The sequence below is a fragment of the Protopterus annectens genome, chromosome 7.part0, assembly GCF_019279795.1.
Source record: "Protopterus annectens isolate FY-2018-M chromosome 7.part0, PAN1.0, whole genome shotgun sequence".
Taxonomy (NCBI): domain Eukaryota; kingdom Metazoa; phylum Chordata; order Ceratodontiformes; family Protopteridae; genus Protopterus; species Protopterus annectens.
Genome location: NC_056739.1, coordinates 245,821,625 through 245,847,046, shown reverse-complemented (window position 1 = coordinate 245,847,046; position 25,422 = coordinate 245,821,625). Strand labels below are relative to the sequence as shown.

Here is a 25,422-nt window from a genome sequence, read left to right as displayed (position 1 = left end):
TTTACCTGATGTCTTATGTACTAATTTGTTTAGGATAAATTAGTATATTTTCCTTCTTAGATGTGTTTCTTATTACCACTGGGAAATGCATTGCTCTGCATTTAGGCAATGAATTTGTCCATGTTCATATATTCTTAAAAACATGTCCTCTAAACAGTAAGTGTGTGCATACATGTTAAGGTCGGAAAACGTTATGCTAATTAGTGTACCATGAGGTACCTTGGTCATGTAAGGTAACCACATTTCAGTATGAATTTCTGGTTTCTGATCCAGTTTACTTTTTGAGCTCTACAGTTTCCTTTCCTACAAGGATTCCTTTGGAGTTGAGATCTGACCTAATTAAAATAACATAGCACTTTGGGAAAAATATGCAGACCAGTAAACCAGCACTTGAAGCTAATATTGCAAATACTTCCACTGCAGCCATATATGCCCCTGTTGTACTAAGGTAAGCTGGAATGAAAGAAACCCAAACACTGGTGAATACCAACATGCTGAAAGTAATAAACTTTGCTTCATTGAAGCTGTTTGGCAAATTTCTTGCAAGGAATGCAACAGCAAAACTCAAAGATGCCAGGCAAAAAAGATATCCCAGCATGCAATAGAAAATAGTGATGGAGCCTTCATTACACTGTATTATTATCTTTCCATCTTGAGATTTCATATTTATCTCTGGAAAAGGTGGATTGTTAGTAATCCAGGCAACACATATAATAATCTGAATTAGTGAGGAGAAAAGTATAATTGTAGCTGGTGTTTTTGGTCCAATCCATTTTCTTAGATTGCTGTTGGGCACAGTCGCTTTGAAAGCAATGACAACAATAATGGTCTTTGCCAAAATGGAAGATACACAGATAGAAAATATGATGCCGAATCCTGTCTGTCGCAGCAAACAGCTCATCTTCTTAGGATGTCCAATGAATATGAGGGAAGAGAGGAAACATAAGCAGAGGGATAGCAAGAGAAGATAGCTGACTTCACGATTGTTGGCTTTTACAATTGGAGTGTCTCTATACTTAACAAATAAGCCCAAAATGAAAGTACTAACCACTGAAAAACAAACTGCAAAAAAAGCCAAAGAAACTCCTAAAGGTTCTTCATATGAAAGAAATTCTACAACTTTGGGCACGCAGTCTGTGTGTTTTGCATTGTGCCACTCGTCTTCTAGGCATCTTATGCATTCGGTGGCATCTGTTACAAATAAAGAATTGTTACTAAACTGAATATGATAGGAGCAATAAACTACATCATGACATTTCTACTCACAATTTACACAGTTATTGTTGGAGTCCATGCTGTTTTTTAATGTTATATACTTAATTTAGAAATTTTAATAAAGGAGTGATTTTCAACATTATGACTGGACAGCCAAATTACAGAGAGTTGCACATCAAGAGTTTCATTCTTTTTTTCTGTAAAAGTTTACTCATTCACTCCTTGACTTCATGATCAGTCACTCAAGATACCATGATAATAGCACTGGTCGAAAACATATATTCAAAACGCAAGTAAAAACACTTTCACTAGTAGGCTTCTTCAGGCATACGACAACTCTCTTAGAAGTAGTTTTAAAGTGACAGTATCATTTAGTCCAGGAGATATATGGGCTCTCAACCTAAGTATCCACTTAAGCTCTTCATTTCAGTTAAATTTCTGTCCCTGGCACTGCATCAAGATTTATTTGCCTACTAACTGGCAAGAAGCGTAATCCTATAAATAATTCAGCAGTTATGCAGGACATCACTGCTATGGTTGTAGATAGTACCTGAGCTCTTTCTGTAACTATAAACTCTTTCTGACATTTCTTTTTTATCATAAGAAACATGCTCCAAATTATTATTCACTATTTTAAATATATTAATATTTAAAAAAAAACAGACTTTTTTAGCACTGCACTCACGTCTGTAGAATTTAACAGAATAGTGGCTCCCTATTGCTATGCTGTATTAATGTGCATACAGCTCTTTTTTGAGTATTTTCTAGCCCTTCCACTTTTCTGACAGGGTATTACATTCTGCATGTGTGTCAATTTAAATTATATAGTCTGTCATTTAATTCTCAGTATTTCTTTTCAGCAGCCTAACTTACATTCTTATATCAGTGTTTTAGCTGCATTTTCAAAGTTCACAGTATAAACTCTTTTCACTTCCACTGTACCAGTTAGACATGTATTGGTACTATTAATTTTCATATTTATATTTAGTCATATGCAAATTATTATGAACATACTTATTTTTGCTTTTATCTATCTTTGTAAAATGCACTGTTGTTGCACAGAGCACAGATTTTGCAGAAGTGATTACCAGATTGGTCATGCCTCATTAATAGCATTTACTTTTTGATATTTCTGAAAATAAGAATTAGATATGTTATTTTCTCTCAGCCTTCTTTGCACCCTTGCAGTCAGTTCTGAAATTAATTTTATCAAATCTTTATCTGCTTATCAAGATATTGTTAACTATGGTTTTCAAATTGTCAGGTATGTTTAATAATGTCCGAGAAGAAAAGGTTCACACATGAATGCCTAAGATTCATACGGGATATGCATAACAATCCATTGATAAAAGTCTTTACACTGTAAACAGTTTGTTGTCTCATGTTTATGCATCAGTGTTTATGTCAGATGTAGGGCTCTGCCCTGTCCAAGGCTATTTATTTGTCTTATGTCCATTGCTTTACTAGTTAGGCTCCTCATAACCATGAGTAGGATAAAGCAGGTATGGTGAAAAAAGGAATGAATGAAGAAAGGAAAGGAGGAATGAGGAATATTCTTTAAAAAGTATTTTCAAAACATCAATTAAAAAAATAACAAAAAATGCAAGTGGTTTGAAAATAAAACAAACTAAAATAGATACTTGCTCTGTAAGAGTTTTTTTTTTGCTGTTTTTGAAACCTATCCACTTCTGCTGTTTTTTTCTTATCTTTTTCCATTTTTTCCATTGAGATGTGTGCATAGAGCTTAATGACTTCATTTTTGCATGCGTTTTCAAGATAAATAAATAAATATTCACTGAGACTATATTGTCTGAAAGCTGTCAGAACAATTGACAATAACTATGATTATCATTATTATGCCAAATACCTCAATCTACATCCTGTTTGATAAACATTTGTTGAGAAATGACCTGTGTTCCCCCAACTGGGCCAGTTAAATAACTGCCTACCTGACTGGTTGGTAATTTCACTGATTGGGCAAGGAATGCAGTCAAAGCAGCAATGTGGCTTTCCTTTCTGCACAGTCACCCAATGTCCTGGAAGGCAACTTTCACTACACACAGAGCGAGGAGTCTAAATTTTCAAAGAACAGTAATTACAATGTTAACAACCATTATAGAACACTGCAGATCATACATTAGGTTATAAAACTATAATGCATTCACAGTTCATTTTATGGTCTCAGAGTGCATGCCCACTGTACTCCGAGTAGGATAGCTCCTGAAATAAAGGTCAGTAAATATTGTAGAAAAATTAAGCTTATCAGTTAATAGCAAAGATGAAACCAATAAACCAATAAATAGATCTCTGGATCAGCCAGTTCTGTATGAATTCAAACAAGTTGGTCAACCTGCAGCTTGCCTCTTTCCTCCAGTCATAGATTTTTAGATGGCAACATAATTAGCATGTGGGCAATAATGACCACAACTCAAACTGAGACAGTTTTCTCATACATGGAAGGTTCCAATCTTGTACAAATGAAATGTTTTGATATTGTACTTTAAAGTGCTAGTGATATTTTTATATCTTTTCAAGTTATGTTTTTATTTATATAGAAATTTACAATAAGGCAAACATAGCTCTTTATTAAATGGCATTTTTCATTAACTATTGAATTATATGATTCAGGTGTAGTTGGCATGCATGCTGTTTATTTTGTATGCGTATATATATATATATATATATATATATATATACATATATATATATATATATATATATATATATATATATATATATATATATATATATATATATATATATATATATATATATACCAAAATCCTGAAACTCAAAATCAACACCACAGAATTTTTCAGGCTTTTGTTTTCAGGATTTTGATTTTCAGGCTTATAGTGTTCAACCATATATATATATATATATATATATATATATATATATATATATATATATATACATACATATGTGTACACATATTCACTACCAGTTTTGTACATAGCAGGCTACTTTGTTATAAACCTCCACAGTTTCTCACTATGTAATAAGCAATGTCTTGAGTTCAGTTAACTTTCACAAATTCATCCAAATGTGCCCATACAATACTCAATTATTGCAGAATGGAACAAACCATACCTTGATCTTAGGATGTAGCTTCTCATGTCTGTGCGCGATCCAGAAATAGATTTGTTGAGTCATGCTTCGTTTTTTATGGTGGTAAGCGCTTTCAAAGACATTAAATGCACTGCAGGGAATTTCTTCCAAAATATGTATTACAAATGTTATTGAAAGGCAAACTATGCAGTAATTGGATATGTTATTTTGGAAACAGGTATATCTGCTTACAGCTGAACATTCAAGTTGTATTTTCCAACTTATACCTGTTATGATGTTTACTTCTCTTCTCTGATAATATTCCAGAAAGAAGTGATTTACTTTTAACACTCAGCATCACTGGCTTATCCATACTTTTGATTGTAAATATGTGTGCTGTCTTTCTTGTATCTCTGCAGTTATATCCTTTTTAATTGTACCATGTGTGGCACAATTTGTTGATTTCACTTATGCTGGCTATGCTTAAACTCTCTGTAGATGGTTTCTGATTTAGCCATTTGTAATTATTCATATTTTTTAATTGTACAAAGGGCAATCAATGTTGTTTGATTGATTAATAGATGCCTAAAGAGACAGTCTCAGAAAAAAGTCCCACATTGTTGGCAGTAATCCCCCACTGCCCAGGGGGAGGTTGGCTTAGATGTCTGCCACTGGTTGTGAATGAATTTCAGGTCAAAGGGCACATAAAACAGGAAAATGTAAAGGAGTGACAAGTGGTGGATATTAAGTGGGTTGACATGGAGTTATGGTGTCATAGCAAGTCAAGTGTTGTACGCTGATCAGCTCATCCTATACAGCAGCGTCAGCAATATAAGAATCAAAACTAAAGAGGGGCAGAAGAGGGAAAGTACAGAAAGTAATAGGACCTAAAATCTGTGTGACATCCCGTAGGACCAAAAACTCCACACAGTACAATATTCTGCTTGTTGTTTGCAACATGAAGATGGAATTAAAACCTGCATTCTTCAGAGAACATCACAAGGACCTTAAAAGTATAGCGCAGTGGTTCCAAAAAGAACAAGTCAAAAGAGACAAGCCATCAGGGAGCTCAGGCTCATCACATAAATAAGGTTATATCTAGGACACCAAGGTAATGCATTTATGCACATGAATGTGCAGGGTGCTAGAATTTAATGGGTATAAATTAGTTTCTTATAATATCTGAGTCTGGAGTAGTTTTGGCTTATTTATGAACAAAGAAGGGAGCATATTGTAATTGATAATAAAGACAGATGAGATTGTTATGCTGTATTTTGTAATCAAGGTTGCTTAGCTGGTACATAACCATGAGTTTAGGCAATGTTTGGTTGGTACAAGAGGGAACAAACATATATTTCCATAAGCAAAAGAAAGCAACATCTAGTTATAGTCATGTAATGACTAAAGTTCTCGTCACTGAGAGAACAGTATCATGGATAGTCTAAGGGGAGCTTATGACCGCTGTAAAGAGAAGATTGCAAACCTATCAAGTCACAGTCACTTAGTGCTGGAAGGAATAGTGATTATTTGGCATTAGAGTTTCATGCCAAGTGACTCAAGGATAGTTACAGTGCAGTTTTATTAACGAGCATCTGGGTGGTACTACTGAGGTTAACACCCACTTCTACCACTGAGGCTAAGAAAAAAAAACAAACAAATAACTCAATAATGAGTAAAATGATACTGGATTTAAAGTAATTAAAAATTCAAAAAGTATCTTTGAGTTTAGAGCAGTTTTATTTATTTGCTTTTTTTTTTTTTTTTTGCTTATGTGAGAAGTGTTAATATAATCCAGCATTGTCCTGTTCTTTCAGAAGGCAAAGATTAAACTAAATATTAGAATAGATATAGACTAGAGTTCAAAATATATGTTCCTTTGGTAAGCGCTGTATAAATTAGTTTAGAGTGCATGGGTCACATCAAAAAATTACTACATAGACTTTTTTGATGCTGATTTAAACACAGTAAAAATAACTAGTATGTAATGTTAGTATAATTCTAACAAAAGTAAAAGTCCAACATGATTAATTCATATCTTCCATATACCTGAAAAGTGTATGACATTATGTGACTTGATGTTGTGCACATTTTATTTGGTTTTGGTAACAAAATTATACCCCTTAACCTTTTACAGCAAGAATCAGGGTAATCACAAAACATAATAAGTGACAAAGACCCAGACTCACTGACAAATTTAGACATTGTTTTTATCTTCTTAGAATGTTAGTAAAATTAAGATTTTAGTGCCTTCTGTGTGGAATCTGCATATCCTCCCCATGGTCAAATAACATATAAAGACATGCAGGTAGGTGCGTGAGTGAATGGGTGTGCCTTCTTTGAAGGTTGGGCATTGGGCTGGCAACTAGCACCATAAAAGTCAACTGCTAATCATTAGTGGACCAGAGTTCAACTGTGGTGACCCCTAACCAGGATAAGCTGAAAGACATACATAGTGTTTGCCATTATTTAGTGACTGCCATCATCAATGATTTGCCAGAAAACCACAAATTTTATGAGGAAGAAACCAAAAATATGAGGCAAAATCAGGCACGTCACAAACTCAGGGACTGTTAAAAGCTATGTGTTTTATTTTGTTTTATCTGCATTTGCTAAGTGGGGTTGGCCACTGATCTCCATGGATCTTTTTCAGATTTGGTGCAGGAGTGCTATCTGGCTAAGTGACTTGCTCAGAGACACACAATGTAGGCTGTGGGAATCAAACACTGGATCACTGGACCACAGAAAACAGCTCATTAACAGCTCCTTAACAACTCGCTAATCCTCTGTCCCAACTGGAAAACTAACATTGATTCACATATATAGTAGCCAGCACACAACTATTCCAAATTATTTCACACAAATGCACATTAGTTCTACAAAGCCAGGTAGTTAACCGAGAAAACAAGAAGAACACAAACTAATTTCATCCACTACCCACCTGGACGTTAGCAACCATTTTATTATGTACAGCTCAGACTGAGATAAAAAAAAATGCCTCAACATCTTTGCTCAAGAGTCAGATCAAAATGAGGTGATATTATGGACATTCTACAAAATCAGTGACAGTTTTAACTTGGTTTCACGCAAACAGTAGCAAAACTTATTTCACAGATTCAGCAATGTGGCTTTCCTTTCTGTACAACAGTCCATTATAGCTAGACTATAAGTTGGCAAATGATAACTTATGGATAAGTTCCTTTCAACAACCCCCTAGTTACTGACTGCATTCCCCAGGAATTTGCCAGATATCCACAGCTTTTATGAGGTACACGTAAAACAACATTTATATGAGGCACACACCTATAACATTACAATATTTTCAGATTAGATAGAGCTAACATTCTAGCTAGATAAAATATCATCCCCATCTTTACATCCTGGTAAAATAAATAAATAAATAAATAAAAACATACAGCTTTTCATAAAGACACTTTTATTAATACACTGCAACTCTGTAACTAGGAATCACTAAAGACTCTCCCCTTAGGTGATGCTGTCTCTTTAGTTCGATGAAATCTTCTGAGGTATTCTGAGGTATTCTAATCACACTGTTCAGAGTAAAATAAGTCAAAGCCAACCATGACCCATGGTATCAAATGTTATTAAAAAAAACTGATAAAAACTAGGTACATTATACAGATAGCTACAAGATATATAGCCTCTCCTTTCTTACTGCCATCTCTCCTCTATGTTGCCTCAATCTCTACTAACCTTCAAGTTTTACAGCTTTCCAGACTTGAGCAATGTTATGATAAAACAACTAAATTTGATATAAACTATTCCAACAGAACACACAACTGCCTAGCCCTCAGAGAATTAAACTTCTTAAAAGTACTGCATTAGCTAACTATTAACAGTTTAATTCAACAGTACTTCCCTAACTAAATTTTGTTCTTTAGAAAAAAAAAATCAGTAATTACTATAAACCAAATCATCCAATACTGCAAATAACTGTCTATAGTCAAATAGTGTAGCTAAGCTATGGAGCCACATTGCACTGCTACTAAAACCCATTTAGAATGTTAATTCATTTAAAACACAAATAAAACTTTACCTATCAAGCTCTTGTATTATCTCCAGGATAAATACTGCTGTTAATTTCAGCTTCCCATGTCATCAAATAATTTCTTTTCATTCAGAATCCTATGTCCCACAACTAGTTTTGTCCAATACCTAAATAGTTTTACTAGCATATCTCAGCCATCATCATTGTTTTGTGTTACTACTCACCTCACCTCTATACTTGTAATATAACCTTAGGATAGCCATATACATAATTATATACAAAAACTGCTTTATACCCAACCTCCTAACCTCTTAACTATAATATTAACATTTCTGTCGTACCTACTTCTTCCCGTTACCTCCATTTATTTGATTTGATTCTTTGAATTTCTAAGCACTAATCTTATGATCTATTATCTGTTTGACAGACCCCCTAATACACCTCTTCAGATTCTCAGTGTTCAATATTTACTGTCATAGTTGCCTTTATTTTAAATGAATGCAATCTAATTAGCAAATGAATGTATAATTGTTAATGTATACTGCTTGATGTCTGTACATGTATATTACTGAATGCTTGATAAAAATGTTTATAATATGTTGGACCCTTCACTGAAACGGGTTTTTGTCTAAACCCAGTCAAACAAACCTGGCAACCAAAAGCAAAATAAGTCAGGAGCATATTACACAAGTAGGAACAGTTGCAATGTGGTGTCACACAAACAGTACCCAGAGAGTAACTATTTCATCTTATGTCATATCTATGCACACAACTCCTGTACAACCAGAATATAACCTGAGGAAAAGGAAAAGAGGGTGCAATGCTCTCATTCACAGCAGCCCCTCTTTAATGATTTCAATCCTTAATCATTTGCAGAAAAACTTTTATGAGGCACAGACCAAAATATGAGGCAATCCAGGGACACCATGGAAAGTCAGGAACATTTTCAATTTGGTTTCATACAAACAGTACTCAGGGAGTCGGTATTTGAGCTTATTTAATTCAAATAAGAAACAGTTTTTAAGGTAGTCAAACAACAATAGTGTAAGCTGCACAGCAAAAACTAGTAGGCAAAGACATGGGCATCAAGTGATGTTTGGAATAGATTCAACTTTATTTCATACTACAATTGTCAAAAGTGCACACATTCCAGTTTATTACACAGAAATGAACACTAGCCCTTAATGCCAGATTTTAAATTGAGTAAATAAAGAGGGCAAATTGCTCTCATCCACAGCACAGCTATTTCCCACCCAGTGTGGTTGCCTGACATAATATTAAAAGAGGGAGGGTAGATATTCCAATTTATTTTACACAAATGCATACTAGTCATTAATGCCAGACTTAAGAGGTCATGTTGGTTTCATACACAGCATAGTTAATTCCCTTGTGGCTGCCTGCCAGCATATTGCAAAAAAAGTAATCATTCCATTTTATTTTATACAAATGTACACTAGCCCTTAATGTGTAAGTTTACATTATGAAGAGGACATGTTGCTTTTAATAACAGCATAGCTACCCCTCAACATAAAACCTGGTCGTCTACATGTCAAAAAGAAAATATATATTTAACTCCCATTAACAAAACTGACAATCCACTTCCACTTGCAATAGTCCACACACTATTTAATATAGACTGGCTTTTTAATCACTGTTCTTCCAATGAATCATAGGAATGTAATAAACAGAAAGCTTCAGGACTTTACATAGGATCATGCTGTAGGTGTCTATTTATATATTCTTTTAAGCAAAGAAACATTTCTTTACTTAAATGAATACCAAAAGAAAAATGTTGACTAGTGAACCACAAGACACTTTATTAAATAAAATTTTAGGCACCATGAATATAAAATGGCAAATAGTTAAACTACTCCCAGTGCCTGTCATTTAGTCATCATCTGTAACATGGTTTCTAAATTTATATGCTGGACAGAGTGCCACATCAACTGTCATTTATTGTTTTTTTTTTTTTTATGAGATGGTGATCAGTCACTATCACTTTTTACATTTAGCACATATGCTAATTAGAGTGATTACCATGGCTGAACACAGTAAAGCTTTCAAAATAAAATTCCTTTCTTTGGCTGGTTATGGGCACCACCCTGGAGCTGTGAGCCCCAGATGACCACCTGAATTACCTCTATTATAATCCTCCACAGATCATACACATTCACTTCTGAGAGATTTGTTCCTGCCTTCTTTGAAGTGTAACTTTGTAAAGCATTTGCCCCTTTGCTGTTGAAGAACAAAGCATACAATCCTCAGTAGGGACAGAAAACATAAGACAGCATAAGACAAAACAACTGAGCAAATCTTACAGTAAAAGTCCGACTCTCTTTTTCTCCCTAACTTCTGGTTCCCAGTGATGAAGTAAATAGTGTGGTGCCACATCATCTCACTGTACTAATGCTGGCACTACTCAGCAGAGTGGTGTATGGTGGTGGTATCACTCAACATCTTAGCAAGGTGATGCCAAGCACCCATTTTTCATAAGGGGCCTTCATACTGCCAGAGCAGATGTTCCTCAAAGATTGTGTGCAGAAAGATTATGAGATTCTTGCCCTCTTTAACACATGGAGCCCTGCATTACAAAGTGCCTGAATTAACCATGGCAGTTCAATGAGGATTGCTGAAAGAGTAAAATGGTAGCTCCATGCACACTAATGCATGTTTTTGGATCATATGTCACACAATGCTGTGTTGGATGATGGTGCAACTGAGAGTCGCTAGTGCTGCACTACAATAATGAATGGTGCAGCACTACAGACATACACAGGACATATGACTGAGCATGCTGGTCACATGGTATGAGGTCATTGTGATGTGCATGGTTAGCTACAGCATGTTTGGGTGGTACAATGCACTGTGGCAGCAGTTCAGAAACAATGACAGTAAGAACCATTCTTAGCAAGACCACTACATTAATTGGCCCTTTTTAGCACGATATAAAACATCAGTGCTCTTTTGTGCAACACCACTCATTAATATACAGCTGTGGAATACAGGAATTTTAGTAAGCTATTTGTGGAATTGCAGAATTACAAGTTAAGAACAGAGTCCTCATTGGCAAAGTTCGTCAACAAAATGATAAACTCTGTGGTGGATGTCAGTTACACTGAAGAAGGTGTTCTGACACACATGTAACCTGGAATCCAGGAAACTTTCATGGTACTGCACTATTTACCTAGGACTGCAGGGGGCAGCTTTGGACAATGGTAATGTTGTAAAGGACAGTTCCACGGGGGTTGGGGGTCCAGGACAATACGTTTCAACATGAATGTGGCATGTAATTTGGAGTAGAAGTCATTACCTGGTCCTAACTGCAGCTGATAAAAACTTGTAACGGACTATGTGTCTGTGGGAATAGGTCTGGCTTTCCCGCAGCATGTCATACACACACATACACACACACACTCATATACACACACTTTCTGGATGATGTTTCTCTAAGCTATGTACATGTACATGCATGCCCAGCTGAGGGTGGCAACACCTGGAAAAGATCACTACCTAAGAGAATGAAGTGGTACTGGAGGCCCTCCCCACATGTCATGTACCTACTGGACAATTTTCACAGACAAGTATAAATGAGACCAGATTTCGTAGGGACTAGTGCAGCATCTGAATGCTGTGGACAGCCATAATAAGAGTCTACAACATGCTTCACAAAATATTACTAATATGATACTACATGCAAAAGAAAAGATAGAAGACATTGTGTCAGGCAGGTGCATAGCAAGGTGCAGTTTCTGGTCTCACTTGCTGTTTTGGGGGAGTAACAACTCATACCTGGAGGTGGATTAAATGTATGAGATGATGTGGAAATAACTACCCTCTGTCAGTTGGCAAGCACTCAGGTAGTCATGTCCATTGCACTACAGTATAGTACACTCAACTTCATGTTTTACAACAAGGAGTGACTGTGATCCACCTGAATATATAGCTTTCCAGGCATCTCTGTTCTGCAACTTCCACAAGCTGCATTATTATGCATATTTGTCAAAGTATATTGTGTCTGTATTATAAAATGTAGTATTATACATGCCACAGGAAGTTATAGGAATAGGGACATATTCATGTGAACAAACAATAGTGTCATGTGTGTTCCTACTTGCACAGGTTCTACTGTTGGATGACCCCAGCACAAAGAGTCAACATAGGTCAGATATCAGCAGACACCTGTGGCTGAGGACTACGGCAACATGTAAGTGGCATGGTTTGATAACACAGTGGCACTGTCTACAAAACCACAGAAGGAGGAGTCACCAACTTGCTACATTACAGAGGAACTGAAGATGTATGAGATGAGCAAATGTAAGGGCATGTCTGGTATGACCTGAGAGTCAAGCATGGGCCTTAAGTGAGTCCTCACTGTGCACAGTATCTAAAATGCAAAATGTGCACTGCCTCTGAAATCTGGATACCCAACATAGAGGAAAGGTGCTGCCATGACTCCATGGCCATCCCTCATATGGCTGCAACATTTAGCATTTTGAAGATGGTGCAATCTACTGCTACCCACAGCATTCTGCAGTGTATTTCATGGGATTAATGATAGCATGCAATGTGTGCACAGTGGCATGACACAAAGTACATAGAGATGGAACACATGGTGCTATTGGGTCACCTATGGCAAATGCTGCCTCTGCAGGTGCCTCCATGAGACACATTGTGCATGCCATCTAGTTTGACTTTACAGGCCATCCTTCACTGTGCCCCCCCCCTCCAACCTGTCCAGCTGAAGATGACTGTGCCTTGCTCATCCCTTAATATGTGTTGGTATGGGGATATCTGATGTAACATTGTAAGATGGAATGTCAAATACACAGGAAAAAACACATTTTCTAAGTTGTTTTATGTGTGCCGCAGTGGTACAGTGGTTAGCATTGTCACCTCACAGCAAGAGGTTCTCCAGTGTGTGCGTGCATGTGTGGGTGTGCCTTCTTTGAAGGTTGGGCACTGGGCTGGCAACTCGACACTGTAAAAATTCACTGCCAATCATTAGCGGACCAGAGTTCCACTGTTGCGACCCCTAACCGGGAAAAGATGAAAGACTTTTTTTTATGTGAAGCAGGGATTTATCATCTACAGCACCCATGTAGATGAGGCCCTCCATATCCCCAACTTAAATATTAATTGTCACTATATCTTAGAGGATGATGCACTGACATCAGAAAATCATTTGGAAGTGCTATCTGTCACATTCAATTGGGAAATGCACAGTTGGTCCTTATAGGTTCATAGGTTCATAGATTAGTACTACGCTAACTGCCCTTGCAAGCCATTTTAAGCCTAGCCAATTATCCCTTGTGAGTCTCGAACCCTGCACCTTGTGTTTGTAAGGCAAACACCTTAACCATTAGGCAACCTTCCCAACCCATTATACAATTCTTTCTGTTCAAGAAACTGATACGTCTAGGAAATAAATAAAAGAGCAGTAATAAGAATTCTTCCTTGCCGGAATTATTTCCCAACTTCATTGAAGAATTACTAAAGAAAGAGAAAAAATGTTACTTCAGGTTTCACCTTAAGCACTAAAACTTATATTTTACTCGCTCTGCACTATAATATTGTCTACTAAATCTACGCATGTACTGTATACTAGTGCATTCAATAAACTGTAAAATCTTAAATCGTTTTTTTCCAGTGGTTTTCATATAAATAAATGTGTCTGTGCTTTTTCATTGGTCAGAAGAAGAAAAGGTAAAAAAGAAAGAAAAAGTAGAATTGTAAGGAAGAGAATAATTTGAAAATGTCTGCCATTTAGTCTGGAATGGAGTATAGCTAGTCAGAGTAATATCTCACATTTATATAGTGAATGATTTAAATTAATTAAGCATCAAGTCTCTGCCTATATTACAGGAATCTATATATACATCAACAACTATCCTCTCAATTTGCTATTTATTATCATCATATTAACTGATGTATCAGTTCTTTTCAGGGAAGGATTTATTTCAGAATGACTCTCATTCATTTGCAAGTTACAGTACATTATACAGTACATTAGGGGGTTAAATCATGGTGTGTAGGAGGGGCAGAGATATAGTAGTGATATATATAAAGAAGGTTATGAAATGTGAGGTCTGATGGCAGAAGGAGGACAGTATCAGAAAAAAGGAAAGGAAGGGTCAGAATGAGTGACTTGGTGATTAAATTAGTGGAACAGTATTGAATGCTGTTGGACTAATATGTAGTATCAGCAACAAGACACATCAAGAGAAGAAGATGGGAGACTAAATGAGAAATAAATCAGAGGGGTAGTAGAAAGAGGGCTTTATTTATTGGAGATCTGGATCTTCCATGATCAGATTGGGATATTCCAAGCTGCTTTATAGAGAGTGGGAAAGAGTTGATTCATATCTGAAACCATTAGCGTTCAAATAACTGATGTATAAGTAAATGGCAGAAGTCTGGATGTGGTCTAAAACAAGGTGGAGGGAATCAGAGATATCCAGGTTAAGGTGCCGTTAGTCAGCCCTGACCATGTACTCTGCAGGGTAATGTTGAAAATGGATTGCAATAGTTAGAATATTAAGATAAAGATGACAGAGAGAGATTTTGAGGAAGTGTGTTACAAGATACTGGAGCAGATGATGAAAGCTGAGCTTAAGGTCTAGGAAAGAAATTGAGGAAAGGGATAAGCAATAAGAATGGATGAGGGATGAAGTGCTCAGGGCTAAGAACATGGGTTTGAAAAATAGGCAGAAAGAAGCAGAAAGAGAAGTCCTGCATGACTACATAGAAGGGAGATTCTGTCGATTAAGGTAAAAGGCAGGACACGCATGAGTTGGAAGAGAAGGGGTTGGGACACTGAAGACACAGAGCAATGAGGAAATCAGGGACAAAATGAGGGTGAAGGAAGGCAAAATATATTCCAAATGGAGGTGGCAGAAGTGGTCAAAAAAGACAAAGATATTCTTTAGGTATATAGCAACATGAATGGAAGACAGGACATAATTGGCCAGTCTGAGCAAAGATGGGATGGATGTCTAACAAGAATGGGAAAATTTATTACAGAGGTTTTGTTGTTTACCAGGAAAGCAAGGGAAGTATGCCATGCTGGGTGTGAGGTAGGACAGGGATGGAAGAGTAGTAGATAGGTGCTAGGAAAGGGAGGGTATACAGGGAGCTAGCTTCCCTACGGGAAGATACAGCACATGAACTAGATAGCTGCTTTCCAGATGAAAAGTAAAGCATTTAGCCAGTGTGTTATGAGATCCATTGACCTATGTTTTTAATAGATCAGCAGCCACTCTTGAAATGTCTGAGGATGGGAATACAGCAAGCATAGATCTGTTGCTTGGAGGGGGTAGGAAAACACCAGAAAACTGCAAGGATCTTAGCACAGTCAGCAGCAACTATTAACAGAAGCCTGAGGGACAATCATTTCCAAGAGAAATGTCTTTTAGGACTGTGTTATAAGATCCAAGACTGCAGTGTATAAGGATAAGGCCCTTTATACTGTCAAGGTGATCTAGGTTTGATTAGCCACTAGGGTGTCTAAGGTGCTGGCATGGGAGGATAAACTCACCCTTCTTGTGACAGGATATAGGGGCAGAAACTTGGGTACAGATTTTGATTAAATTTCCCTGGTGTAAACAAGAACAATCATGAGGTGCTGCTTGAGGTAGGGCAGAGTGTATTGCTGATGCCAACCTCTTAGGGAAGTAAAGGGAGGTGAAATAAAACAAACGGAGCCAAAGCTGACTACAAAAAACTTTACTGGTGCTACCTAGTACCTCAGCCACTGCCTTCAAGGGAATGAATACACACCATTGCACAGTCCTTTTTATACAAAGAAAATTAGCACCAATTAACACTTCATTCAATTAAAAACAATGCCCCACCATTAACGTGCCAAGTGCCTACACAATATTAAATACAATGTAAAAATTACATCAACAATAAATGTACAATACGTATGATATTTCAAATTGCGAACTTAAATGTCATACATTAACATTTATTTCTAAGTTTAAACCAATTGGATATAATGTTCCAAAGTTAATAATAAACTTGTTTTCCATTTGCAACAATTTTGTACAAAATCATCACCCTGGATACAATGAGGTTTGGCCAAAACACTGAAGAAAAAACTGGCATCAGAGCCACTATGTGCTGAATGGAAATGCTGGACCACATGATTTTCCAGTCTAACATTCCTTATATCCCCCATATGTTCCATTATACATATTTTAACAATCCTTTTAGTTTGCCCAACAGACCACTTAGTGGGTGTGCACCCACAGCCAATAATATACACCACTCCACATGAGCAACAATTAAAGCTGCCCAAAGCTTTATATTTCCTTCTGTTAATTCTACTACCATTTAAATTCTTGACTCTAATGCATACTTTGCATTTTTCACAAGGAAAACACCCTAACGGAATTCCTTCATCTTCTGGTTTTCTCATATTAAGAAGCTCCTTTAAATTTGAAAACCTACTATGTGAGAATGTTACCCTGCCAGGAAATAATCCATTCAAACTGACATCATGACTGATAGTGGGCCAAAATCTCATAACTAACTCCCTCAAAATCTTTGAAACATTTTTGTACCAACAATTTTAGTTTCACAAGAAGTGGAGCATACCTTTTCTCAGAGGACTTACTGCCCCTCCATAGACTCATTGAGGAGAGAAAGTCTCCTTATGTGAATATAGCCAAAACGAAAATTTGGTGGACTATATCATGGTTTGAATTACGGCCTTAACTCTAGCTGGGCTGTCAAGAATCTAGGGAAGATAAATCTGCAATCACTTTTAAATTGTTCTGCTATTCAATATTTTGCTGCTGCAAAGTCAGAATGTTAGATAGTGGAGAGGTAGAGGTTATCACAATGTGAGGACAGACAAAAGGTATGTATAGTAGTTTACACAAATATTTTAGTAACTAATTTGTTTGGTTCCTTGAGTGAAAACCACATTAGTGGTATGCAGGTAAAGACATAATCAATGATAAGTTAATCATACATGAAAGACACTGTCTGACAGAGGAAAAATGCATAGTTAGGCCATGGTAGAAGCAATTAGCTTGTTTCTTATCCTTGCACTTCTTATTCTTACCCAGATGGGATTTTTGAAGTGGGATATTACATTTAAGCACAGCAAACTATGTTTGCCAAAGTAGGAAATATAAAAGTGGAGTGAGGAGGTGTCACAGGCAAAATTTTTGTGTGAGGTAGACTGGGAAGGGTGGTGGAATGGAAACAAAGAGGAAGAACAGGAGCACATGGCTTTAGGGCTTAGGGCTATATGGGTAGTTTTGTTCATGAAAATGATGGAATATGTAATTAGACAGATTATGGAAGATGTTTATGCTGAAGTACATAGGTCAAACTTTTTCTTGGTTTAACTGCACACAGGAAGAAAGGGTAAGGTGTGGATAGGGATAATGGTAGAAGTTGCTATATTGGAAATCATAAGGAACTCAGTATAGAGGAACTGAAGGGGGTGCTTCAAAATATGAAATGGAAAACAAAGCTATGGGGAGGATGATTTTCCTTGTTAATTGCGTTAATAGTTTTAGTGAAGCTAGCATCACATGTGCTACTTGATTCTTTCAATAAGGTGCATGTGGTATTTGTTCTGACGGGACGGCAGGGTAGTGCTGATCGTTCTGTTTATCAACCCATCTCCCTCGTGAGTGATCGTTCTGTTTATCAACCCATCTCCCTTGTGAGTGAATGGGAAGTTCTTATTAGTTTGCTAGTATAAAGACTGGAGAAATGAATGCCAGCAGTGGTAGAGTCTCACCAACTGATAAAATTAAATACGGTGGGCTGTGGGCCAGTTTGTTTAATAGGATATAGAAAAGAAGCAGTATAGTCACTAACTCTTCACTGCAATGGTTCCTTCCATAGCTGCCTCTCAAACAGGGCAAAAGGAGTGAAATGTAAAAAGTATTTCCACCTTCTTGCCAGAAGCTATTGGTGATCCATAAGGACCTGTGTCAGGCCCCATACTTTTCAACATGTTCATCAATGATCTATACATTGCTATAAAAATGGTGCCCTAGTTCAACACACTGATGACTCAACCATAATCTGCCCTGCCCATGCTCTGTCTAAACTCCAAGATCTTACACAACAATACTTCATATTGATTGATGGCTAAATAATTCACTACTACTTCTAAACCATAAAAACACTAAATTACTGTTCTTTACCCCAAAGTACATGCCTACCAAAACAACACTATTCACTATCACCTCTGCCAGCAACACCATCATAAAACATGAAATCCAGACAAAATTTCTGGGTATAATCATAGATAATCAGTTGAAATTTGACCACGATCACACCATTATCATGCCATCATCACATACCATTAAAAAAACTAGGTACATTATACAAAGTATAAACCAACTGCATTACCAGAAGATGTTAGTGTCTACTTTCTTTACTTTCTTACTATCTCTCATCAGTGCTGTCCCAATCCTCACTAACCTTCAAGTCTCACAATTGTTCAAATGAGCCATAGTCAATTTTGCAGTAAATTATAACAATAGAACACACCACTGCCTAGCACTCAGCGAGCTAGTTAAACTGGTTATAACTACATCACCTAACTCTAAGCTAACTACAGTACACAGACAGAACTATAAGTCAGAAAATTTCCCAGCCCTTAACAACTCAATACAGCACACTCCCCAGTAGAATTTTGCATTAAAAAATAAAATCACTGATCATTATAACCAAACCATGTAATACTGTAGGTGACTCTATATTCAAATAGTGAAGGTAAATTATGGAACCACATCCACTACCACTGAAATCCACTCAGAATATAAACTATTTTAAAATACGAGTAAAACTTCAGCTATCAGATCAATTGATTTGCTCTGGTGTATGCCCAGGATTAATGCCACTTGTTGTCTTTAACTTGCCGTATCATCAGACCATTTTTCTTTATTAAGCATACTATGCCTACAGTCTTCACTAATAACTAAATAGTTTTACCAGCATCTCTAAGCCGAATACATATGACACTGCATGCTGCACCACTGCTATACTTCTAATATACCCCTTATGATAGCCTTATATTTTCATCTCTGAAACTGCTTAATGTCCCACCTCTTAACTGCAACATTAACATTTTCTGCACTACAGAGTTCCTTCCATCACATCAATTTCATTAAACTTCTAAGTACTAATCACAAGATTTATTATCAATTTGACAAATACACTAATACACATCTTCAAATGCTAAATGTGCAAGATCTACTAAATGCATAAGTATGTTATACTGTAATAGTTACCTTTATTTCACAAGATTGTAATTTAATTAGCAAATGTGTATTGTTTCCTAAATATTTTTATTGATTTTTTTCAAAAAAATTGTATTATTCCATATCTTTATAATATTTGCATACATTTGTACAGGTCTACAACAAATAACCTCAACAGACATAAAACAACAAACAAAACTATTTACATGGGTGTCTAATTTAACAAGTATGCTTTATATCTTTACAATCTATAAACATTTCATGAAATATTACAATCTTTTTTCTTCAATCTTTCATTCATGTTTTGCCATGAGTTGTAATAAGATGTTATCCTTTCTGTTCCTATTCTGATAGTGAATAATTCCATTTATGATACATTCAATCTGATGTTTCTGTATTCTTTAAATGTGGGAGAATTCTCACTTTTCCAATTTGTTGTTATAATTTTACTTGTAATGGCTAGCAAAGCCCATAGAAGTGAATTGTTTGTTCTGGGAACACATTGAGGTACAAGAGCATCACATAAAATCAATGATTTAGACAACTGAAATGTATCATTATTTACATGCAATGTCTAGCAATGCTCCTAGAAGTGATTTTTTTTTATTTTGGGAACAACTGAAATTTATCATTAAAAACTCTTTGTAAAAGTAATGTATTTTTACCCAATATGTGTTAAGTAGTTGACAGGCATAGAACATGTGTTGCCAATCTGCTTTCAGTTTTATTTTAGATTTCCATTATCCAATATCTTGTTTGAATATTAGTTTCATTTTGTGTGATGTTATATAATATCTATGAATAAATTTCCATGGGAATAGCTTTCATTGTAAAGAAAGAATTGTTTGCTTTGCAGAAACAAGTTTTACATTTTTATCAGTATCACTAGGGAATTCATTACTGATAGTTTTATTATAGTCCCCCAAATTTTCTTTATGATATAATTTCATTTTTTTATTATTTTATAAATGTTTGATAAACTACCTCTTCTATAAACAGTTTGCATTATAAAGGAGAGCATATATTCTGTAAGTTTAGGAACTTTTTGTTTGATTGTTGGGTGCATTGTTTCTAATCTGTTTGTGATATATTGTCTTATATCTTGTATTATTAGCCATAAATTATTGTCTAAATTACATTTACTTGCTACTTTTTCCATTGTCAGAACTTTCACAGATTCAGTTGGCGTATGTGTAATTTTTAATGTATATTTATTAATGGCGGTTCATGTGGTTACTGAATGTCTGTTCATGTGGTTACTGAATGTCTGTTTAAAATGTGTATAATATATTGAAGTTTTTCTCCCCAGACCTCCACTGAAATTTTTTTGATTAAATCCAATTAGACAAACCCAGTAAAAAAAACAAAAACAAAATAAAAATGAAATAAATATTGGTTGTAATGCAGAATGCCAGTTCATCATCTACCATGTGTATTTAATAACTACAGTAATAATATAAAAGAAAACATTACATTGTAAAATATATCACTATAAAACATTCATAGAAGTACACAAACTACTTAAATTACAATCAAACCCTTAAATTTTTCTTTGAATCAACAACATCCAGTGTTTTAATTTTATGTGAAAAATAAACAATACAAATAGTCCTGTAGAACAATTTTAAAAAGGTTGTTCATACTGTAGATAAATCTAAACTAACATGGAACCTTATGTGACTGGGAGAAAAATGTAAAAAATAACATGACACAACTTTTTATGTTATTAAAAACATAGTCTTTTCTGAAGGACAAAGCACTTTTTACTTAAACTTTGTATCATGGACAGACAGAGTCTTATATCCTGATTTCTAATCTAGATATATTCATTAATATTTTATAACTGTAAACAGTCCAGCAAATATGAAAGCATACAAAGTATTTTTATTTCCCACAATCAAAAGCAGCTCACTTGGTAATGCTAATGCATAATATCTGCATATATATAATAAGGTAAGGTAGACCACTTCAGTCTGTCACAGTATCAGCTGATCAACACAGTGAAGTAAGTGAAAGAAAGATAGCCAGTCAGCTCCAATAGTAGTAGGAGCAACAGATCTTATAAAAAAGAATCTATAATCATATTTAGATATGTAACCGTGTACGAACTATAGGAGTCATTACTGGGCACACTGTGGGTGCTTTGAAGAGCACCTTTGGTTGACATCAAAAATTGAAACAATACTAATTTCATGAACTTTAATAGTACTTTGACTTAGGAATGGGGTCCATTCCCATCATGGTATTAGAAACCCAAAAGATTTGGAGAAATTAAAAAGTGAAGAAATCAAAATCAGTCTTTCTTGAGTGAGGAAATATTAAAAGGACGAAGACTGAGTATGTTGGAGAGATGTAACTTGGTGTTTGGGATTTTCATGGCAAAGGTTTCATATATACTGGAATTTTTGGCATCAAGGATGGGAGTGTATGTGCAAGTATTTGTGGGTTAGGGTTAGAGTAAAGACAGGCATAGGAGATAGATTTACAGTGGTGCATTTGTGCTGCTGCATGTGGTGAGTATATGAGTCTCTTGTGTAGTGATAGTGTTACATCAAGGGTTTTCCAAAGATGAAGTCATGTGTACTGTTGGAGTTAGTGATGGCAGCAGGATTAGGGTTAGTGCACAGTAGTAAGGATGGGCAGGGAGGGAACATCCATACAGATGCATGATAACCCTGAATTTGACCATGACCCCAACTTGAACCCTACACCTTACCTTAGGAAAAACCCTTTCAATAATATTACTATGATTCAAGCAAAGCATGCCTGAAGTAAGTGGTAAGGTTTTGGGTCAGCACTCTCAAATGAAAGCTGCTTCTATTTTGTGATCTGTTGTTTTGATCGTTTTTTGTTTTTTTGGTAAATATATTTTTGATGTGCCAACATTGATTAGCTGTGTTTTTGATGCTTGTTCATTTCAACATTTCAGTATAGACTCACACATGCACACACACACATGCACACACACACACACACACACACACACACACACACATATATATATATATATATATATATATATATATATATATATATACATATATATATATATATATACATACATATATACATATATATATATATATATATATATATATATATATATATATATATATATATATATATATATACACACACACACACACACACACACACACACACACACACATACTTGTGCATGTATGGCTTCCATTTATATTATCAAAGACAAAGATGATTGAAAGTGCCCAGCTGTATGCAATGTCGTATGGAATAAAGATTAAAAGTCTGTTTTGATCCACAGAGTGTCTGCTGACAGATGCTTTTGCAGGTTATTTTTATTGTTAATTGTTGAATGAGTGTTACCTGCTTGATTTTGATTTCAATAAGCTGATGATACAAACTGGATATGGAATACGTTGTGTGATATATGATTGGGAATATATATCAGCAAGGGATGTACAGAAAACTTGTCACCCCATGAAAAAAGTTTGATTTGAGAATTGTATTTTGTTTCGATATGTGCATGTTTTGATAATTTTATTTGTGATCATTTTAGTACATTAACTGACACATACTAGTATATAGATGATGCAAAAACTGTAACCCTTATCCCAATATTTAAAGCTACAGTGGGGTGAGGCATATGCCTTTCCTCTAGGTGCAGCATTAAGCAGTGACATCAGTAGCTAATGATGCTGTGTTGTTCTGTCAGCAACAACTGAGACACACAACATCTCTGTGAGTAAAACACAATTTGTTAACCATATTCTACTATTTAGACTGGGCAAGGCACAGATTTCAAAGAAACTATGCAAAACATTTTCAAAAGAAACTACTTTTCTTTGATAAGCTTGCCACAAGAACATTGAGTAAGTCACAAAATGTTGCATCAAATTAATTTTAATATATATAAAATTGCCACCAACCACTGGAAAGTCTTTTCCCCAAAGGATATCACCAGGATTGATTACAAGTTCTTGACCAGACTGTGCACTGGAGTTGTACACACCAATCTTGACATATCTTCCAGAACCATCAGGAAGTATCTGCCAGTTCTGAATATCAAAAATTGCAGGGGAGTCACCGTATTCATCATAAAATATCTCTTCACCACCACTGTTAACAAATCTTGTATGCTTCATATAGTGCAATACCTAAAAATTTATGAAAAAGTGTCATTCCTGATATTGCTTCAATTTAATGTAAAAGAGTTGCTGTAATTTCTTATAATTGCATTTATACTACCTTCTGCCAAATATAACATGTCACCAATTGTATGTAAGGTAATAGACAAAGGTTTTAGGGACATTTCATTCAGATTTGATCTAAAATTTCTTATTGGATAATGAGAAAAACGATAATATAGTAAACGTCTAAATGCAGAATCAAAAGCGCATTCAGTATTTAATCTCAGACAGCAAATCTAAAAATATACATGGTAAAAAATGTTGACTAAAAGTGGCAAAGAATTTCTCTTGAGTGGAACCATAATTTCAATAATGTTTGAGAAGTTACAAATTATTAATTACATTATTTACCAGCAAATTAAATTTTGCCTCCTTCTCCACCTTGCTGACAATATGCTCTGGTTAAAAGACATTCTGCAATACACAGTTTCTTTTCCTTGTCACATACAAAGCTGCACTTTTTCTTCTACATTAAGCCATGCCCTTTTAGAGAAACCATGCATTACACTTCAATTAGTCCCAATATTTCTAAGCAGTGGCAAATCTCCCCCAGTGTGGTCTATTTTACTATATTCAAACGTCAATTCTGAAAAACATTGTGTATAACGTCTCACATACTAACAATATGCTTTAGTACCTCAATATCTGAATTCATTAAAAATAACTTTTCAGACATAGCTGAAGAGAAAAAAATGTTTTCTAAGTCATGGACATGTTTTTGAATGTCAGGAGCCCACTGACAAAACTATACACATTACATTATATTTCTTATAATTTTTGCATTTATTTTTCATTTCACAATTGTGTATAGTTATTCACGAAAGGCCTAAAGGGCACTATCACCTTTATACATTTAGATCTGTGGTTTCTAACTACGATCATTTTTTTTTGCTGTTATCAATGCTACTATTTGTGTTAGCTGATCTTTCAAGTTTAATGCTGTATAGTGCATTGCACAATGCCCACCTGACAGCATAAAATTTATAGCAATTGGGATATAGATTTACTGTACAATATCTGAGATCTAGTAAGAAGATGATTCCAGTAACCCAAGTACTTTGTAGAAGATACGGTTCCAAAGTAAAGAGATACATAAAGGATGGTAATTCAGTAAATCCACAGTACAGGAATAAATTGAATAAATAGAGAAGCCACATTACTGTTAGAATGGGGATACTGTGATGAGCAGAGTTAAAAATACAGTGAGGTGCTTAGAAAAATGTTGAATTTTGAATAACTTGCAAAATATGTATACAGATCCAATATTCCAATGTAAGCTTTATCATGTGTCCCTTTATCAGAATATAAAACAATGCAGTGAGAATATTAACATGTTTTACTGTAAACATTGTGATACATCAAAGCTTGCATTGTAAATGCATGCTGTTTTGTCCTTTCAGATTGATGGAATCAGAAAAGAAGGAACATTGAGTTTTACTTTGCTTAATAATTGATTTATCTCTTTTTCTCTTTCACTGAGTTTGTGTGATCCTAGAGTTTGTAAATATAGAAACTGAGGTTGTGGGCGCAAAGACCACACATTGAGGAGTGCAGGGACAATTGCACTCTTCCAAAAATACTTGCTTGGTGCTTTTTGTTTCAGAGCTGCTACTTCATAATATAATTTTCTATGGTTTATGTGCTTCTGCAGTGATTACTTACATGTTGAACAGATTACTTGAATCATAATGACCCCAGGTTTGTGCCACCCACTAGTATTATCTCTCACCTTGCCATTATTTCTTTC

At 35.4% G+C, this 25,422-nt stretch overlaps 1 protein-coding gene across 1 annotated transcript in view; it reads right to left on the bottom strand.

The window, feature by feature from the left end:
• Positions 1–274: 274 nt before the first annotated feature.
• LOC122805933 (extracellular calcium-sensing receptor-like) overlaps positions 275–25,422 on the bottom strand; it is a 52,185-nt gene continuing 27,037 nt past the window's right edge. The window contains exons 4-6 of the mRNA XM_044076177.1: positions 23,415–23,642; positions 3,165–3,288; positions 275–1,191 (exon numbers count right to left, since the gene is read on the bottom strand). Coding sequence (XP_043932112.1) covers positions 275–1,191; positions 3,165–3,288; positions 23,415–23,642 — 1,269 coding nt within the window. The remainder of the gene's footprint in view (positions 1,192–3,164; positions 3,289–23,414; positions 23,643–25,422) is intronic.